Raw genomic sequence first — 5,621 nt, 5'->3', positions numbered from 1 at the left:
ACTTCATTTGGACAACTTTAAAGGCGATTTTCTCAATATTTTGAAATTTTTTTTTTTTTTGCACCCTCAGATTCCAGATTTTCAAATAGTTGTATCTCGGCCAAATACTGTCCTATCCTAACAAACCATACATCAATGGTTATTTATGAAAGCTTATTTATTCAACTTTCAGATGATGTATTTCAATTTTTAAAAAATCGACCCCTATGACTGGTTTTGTGGTCCATGGTCACATATAGAAAGTAGTTACAAAAGTAAAGATATGTAAACAACATACATTTGAAATGGTGAAAGAAATTCACGAACTTAATCAGAAGGTTTATTACTTTAGTATATTCCCAAAACACTCCAATGCACCTGTACCAACACACTTTTTTTCCATTAATGGTTCTTTAATGTCCCGTACGGACAACAGAAAACGTTGCACCTGGAACGCCAAAACATTTAATTGCATTTTACATTAACATTTGTGAAGTGCATTGAGATTTAAAGCGTGCAGAGACAATGGGTAGAGATGTTACGAATGCTTTTATTCCTTTCGCATGCACTGAAACATAAGCAGTACCTTCACATTCTTCCACCAACTAACGGAACTGTCTGTGTTTTACTGACTTAAAAATCTTCGTTTGTGTTCTACTGAAGAAACAAAGTCACTAAATCTTGGAAATCTTGGCTCATCCGGTAAAGCGAGTGCACCTGTGTGGCAGCGACTCGGGTTTGAATCCAGTCCGCAGTGTTTCCTTCAGCCTATGTCTGTGTCCAATGTTTCACTGATGTTCTCTGGATAATTGAGTTGACTGCATGCTGGGGGTGTTAGTAAAAGGTGAGCACAAACAAGTATATTTAATACAACTTTAGTTGAACTTCAGCACTGCTTTTGCACAACTAAAATGTATTTAGTACAAATATAGTTGTTCCAATTTAGCAGACTTTAAGTATACCAATTTATAGTGTGCCACAAATAAATTTAGTTATACTAAAGTACATACAAATAAATTATACTTACGCATACAATTTTTTCACTAGGGGCAATATTGTAATGCATTACTTTTAAAAGTAACTTTTCCCAACACTGTTGTTTTAGTACCACAACCATTTTTAAGTGTCCCTGTATACAACAGCCATATCATTCATGTGACAGGGAAATTCAGATGGGACAGTCATTGTCAATGAATCAACTAACAATTTATTTAATTTCATTTAAAACAAAATGACATTACTGTGTTTTAAAACGTATGAATATAAGCTATCACAAAAATAACAAAGAGCAAACAGGAAGGGGAATAAATAACCTTGCTCTATATTTCACAGTGAAAATCAAGAGAGAGTGACATCTCTGAGTCTGATCTCTTGGATTAAGACAGTCAAGACAGTCAAGACCTTGTGATGGGATTAGCTAAAGTGACACACTTGAGGCAAGAAGCTTGTCTCCAGGATAACAGATCACTCAGACGAGGCCTTTAATTGGCATTGACATCACAAAGATAAAAGACCAAATATAAGATCCTTGTAGGTCAGGGATTGCTTTTCAGTCATTGTGCATTTTATTGATTCTAAATTTGCTGATTGGTGTCCCTACAGCCTACAGATGGATTGTGGTATGGGACAGGGGACTGAATAAAGGAGGCCTCCATGTCAACAGTCACATATTACTGGTCTGGGCCTCTGTCAAGAGAGATCAGAGGTCACTGTATTTCTTGCCTTGAAAATGTAATTAAAAATGAGTGGTATTGATTTAGTTTTTTTAAATGACACCATGCCAGTTATCTCCATTATTATCGATTATAATAGATGATGAGCTGATATACCAGCTGGGCTGATTAACTGGCTGTTTTGAGTCTAGTCTTGTCTTGTCGATTAAAAATAAATTTTGTTGAAACATTTTGAACCATAAATATTTAAGAAATGTTGTAATGCATTTGTTTTTAATTTTATTGTACATTATTGTATAATGTACAATAAGTATTTATTTAAGAAACTGTGTAATAAATGTACATTTCCAAATCTTGAGTGAATATTGTACACAGTATTTATTTAAAAAAATAAAAGTAATACATTAATGTTTCCAATTTCTTGAGGGAATATTGACTTATTTTAGTATCATTGAGATACTTTTTTGTTAGTATATTTTATTTTAATTTCAGCTAATGGCGTGTGTGTGTGTGTGTGTGTGTGTGTGTGTGTATACGTATGTATATACATTTTTATTTGACTAGCTAAAAAGTTTATATTTTTATTTAATTTGTTTATTTCAATTTTAAGTAAATTCTTTTTATGGTTTTATTTGTAGTTATCTAAAACAAGTCAAATGTTGAGTAAATATTGTGTAGTATTTATTCATCGGTATTCAGTTATTCATTTCACTTCAGAAATGTTATGTACATCTTATTTGTGTGGATCCTATTAAATTGAAGTAGGCATATATAAGAATTATGTATAAGCCTTGTGTGTAAACATTGTATTTTCAGCCATCCTGTTCCCTACAGTCATTGAAAACCCCATAGCAGTCAACCACTTATTTGTTCTTCTGGAAGTGATTTGGGTTAAGAGGATAACTGACTTGGTAATAAGATGGCACACACATTCAGTCGGTCACGTCTAGGCTACCTGCTTCTTATTCAAAATGAAATCTAAAGAAGATCAGTGACATGTTGACCTCAAAAATTTCTTAAATACATCAACTTATAGATAGATCCTCTGAACCAACTCCAATTTTTTTCCATGGCACGTTCCATAAAATGAAATCTTGGAAGAAGAACAGCCCACATGCACTGACAAATAAACCGCTCTGCCTTGATTCCGGGTGATTTGATCTCATTAATTACCAAGATGGCTTAAGCTGATCAGAAATCTGGATGAAGGAAGTGTGCTTGTTGGGGATCAGTCTCCACCCCCCTCAGCTCTTACCATCTGGAGGGGATCCTGAAGAGACGACGGCAGCAGACCGAAGCGCTCAGTTCATCACCAGACCCCAGACCCTGTACATGGTCCCTTAAAGTGCAGAGAGGCGACCCGTTCCCTCCATCGGCTGCCCCACTGACCAATAGGTAAGTGAAACAACCAGCAGTCTAGGTGACAAATCTGTATTATATTCATAATAAATATATTTTAAGGTTTAATTATAGGAATGACAATATACATATAACTATACATCCAGAAAAATTAGAGTAAAAGCTATGAGGAATTGTGAATATTGTAATGTAATCTTCTCATTCAAAATGAATCGCAGCAGTTGAACAGCATCTTACCCCAATGGCAGAACCATAAAGTTTGAGTTATCACAATTGTTGATCATATTTGTTAGCATGTTTCTCCATAAATATGCCCATGTACAGTGCATGTTTACTTCATCATGCTTATCTGGGAAATACTACTAATGATCTTGACAATATTACATCATCATTTTAGGTGACATTAACTACAGTAACCACATTTTGTAGAATATAATACATAAATAGCTATAGGCCTCACAGTATACTGTAGTTATGGTAGAATAGAGATTGCAGGCATTTATGACATACACTTGTTTATTATAATAAAATTTGATTGAATATTAGGAATGTGGTGCCTCAATCAGAATTTAAAGAGAGAAGATGAGTAGAGTTTTTAAAATTTACATCTAAAAAACCTCAAAACAATCACACCGCTAAGACAATGACTAACTTGGTGCATGACCGGTTTAAATTGTTTTGTGCTGTTATTCAGTTATCAGGAGACCCCCACCCTCTATTTAGTTGTTTTGAAGTATCAACATAGCACTCAATTTACAGCTGTGGCTCCAATTATTATTATTTTTTCATAATTATTAGTTTAGTTTTACGCAATTCATGCATTAAACCTGTTCCGCTCACTTAACTTCTGAACAATAAAACCTGTTTTTCCAGTGACACACAACATGAACATTTCGGATTAATTGGAACATGTCCCATGTGTCATACAGCTTTTAAACGTGATTTGTCTTGATCTTTAAGGACATATATTGCAGCATTAAACACTGGGATGTAGGGATTTATATCACATACTTCCCCTTACATTATGAACTTTATTTTTCCTCCCTCTAGAAAAGTGATCTTTAAAAAGTGTGTGACTGTCACAGATTTGTTTATTTGATATGTGGCCCTGTAACTTTTCTTTTTTTTTCTCAGGGCAAGATGGCGCGGGATATGTCCGATAAGGAAATCCTTAAAATGGAGTTGGAACAACTTCAGAAGGAGGTGAAGAACACTAGAGAGCCTGTAAGTTTCTCTGCCTGCTGACTGGCAGCCCAAATAAATATCTGTCAAGTTCTTTACATCCTGCCACCCTTGCATTTAATGTTTATTAAATAGGATATTTGGCTTTTTCTGAGGATGGTAAGAGGCAAAAGTCTGACATACTTTCCCTCTTTCCTCAGGTTTCTAAAACCGCAAAGGAAATTTGTGAATGGGTAGAGGCCCAATCTGCAGAAGATCCTCTCATAAAAGGAGTTCCTGAGGACAAAAACCCCTTCAAGGAGAAGGGTGGATGCATAATAACTTAGCCCATGTGATTTCTTGTGGCAAAATTATATGAGGATGTTTTACTTTGTGCAAATGAGAGCTGTTTAGCAGTGTGTTATCCAAACTTGAATGAGGAGTGAGCACACTGTGCTTAGCTTTAGCATCTTCACTATACGCCATAGAGACTGCAACACTTGAACAAATACTTGACCTTACAGAGTCAAAAAAGTATTGGTTTTGGCTGTGTGTATCTATTCTTATACTGATGAAAGGCATGCAGCCCTCTTGAAGCAAACTCTTTGTAAATAAAACAAGTAACTTCTGAACTGAACTACTGTAAATCCATTCTCGTTCCATCTCTCATCATTCCATCTTCAAAAAATAAAGTCGCATTTAGAAGGCACACACAAAAATTATTTTATTCTTTCCATCTCTTCTTTCTACACCTAAAACAATGAAGAGTTTTTGTTTTGAATCTTACAGGCCATGAGCAAACATAAAAGATTTCCATGAGTCACTTAAATGTGTGTGCCATCTGGTGTGTGACTGTATAAATAACAAAGTAGTCTAAATAACTCTAGTGTTTTCTATTGGGTGAAAGTTGCATAGTACATATTTAAAAAGCATGCTTTAAAAAATAAGGAAGAAATCACTCAGGCACCTCATTTACTTGCTGACCCTAAAGTTGGTTTATCCTCTAACTTTGACGTTTTGAATCTTTACTTCGTTTCCCCCCACCTGAGCCCGCTTTCGATTTCAAAATGGCGGCCGCGTAATTAGTAGCTACATTTGATGCAACATTTTTATTTAGGCTAGGCTACTTTGTGACAGCACTTCCCTTACACCTGTCTCCCAGTGCTGGATATTGCGCATCAGCTGTGAAACACTGACTACCACATGTGAGTAAAACCGTTTACACTGGTAAGAATGAAACTCAATAAAATAATAAATAATGTAAAACAGTCCACTTTATAGTGTGACAGCCATGTTGATGTGTAGCCTAATGCATGTAGAAACAACGTAGATTATCATTGATTAACCAAGAAACTTAGGTAAAATTCTATTTTAATATTAGGCTACGTTATAGCTTTACATTAAATACTCCAATAGAGGAAGAAGGCCTAAATTATTGAGTGTATAATT

At 35.1% G+C, this 5,621-nt stretch overlaps 1 protein-coding gene across 1 annotated transcript; it reads left to right on the top strand.

Annotated features, from left to right (window-relative positions):
* The first annotated feature begins 2,888 nt into the window (after positions 1-2,888).
* Positions 2,889-4,881, top strand: LOC107740675 (guanine nucleotide-binding protein G(I)/G(S)/G(O) subunit gamma-T2-like). The gene is made up of 3 exons (XM_016553182.1): positions 2,889-3,047; positions 4,146-4,235; positions 4,394-4,881. The coding sequence occupies exons 2-3, from the start codon at positions 4,152-4,154 to the stop codon at positions 4,517-4,519; spliced, it is 210 nt and encodes a 69-aa protein (XP_016408668.1). The 5' UTR covers positions 2,889-3,047; positions 4,146-4,151; the 3' UTR covers positions 4,520-4,881.
* The last annotated feature ends 740 nt before the right edge of the window (positions 4,882-5,621 follow it).

This window comes from Sinocyclocheilus rhinocerous, unplaced genomic scaffold (genome assembly GCF_001515625.1).
Source record: "Sinocyclocheilus rhinocerous isolate Xijiao unplaced genomic scaffold, SAMN03320098_v1.1 scaffold705, whole genome shotgun sequence".
Classification (NCBI taxonomy): Eukaryota; Metazoa; Chordata; class Actinopteri; order Cypriniformes; family Cyprinidae; genus Sinocyclocheilus; species Sinocyclocheilus rhinocerous.
This window is presented reverse-complemented; position numbering and strand designations above follow the sequence as displayed.

Excerpts from the sequence above, each read along its gene's own strand:
- LOC107740675 (XM_016553182.1), top strand. The coding sequence starts at position 4,152 with ATGGCGCGGGATATGTCCGATAAGGAAATCCTTAAAATGGAGTTGGAA. Across the intron at positions 4,236-4,393 it reads TGAAGAACACTAGAGAGCCT|GTTTCTAAAACCGCAAAGGA; the intron begins GTAAGTTTCTCT and ends CTCTTTCCTCAG.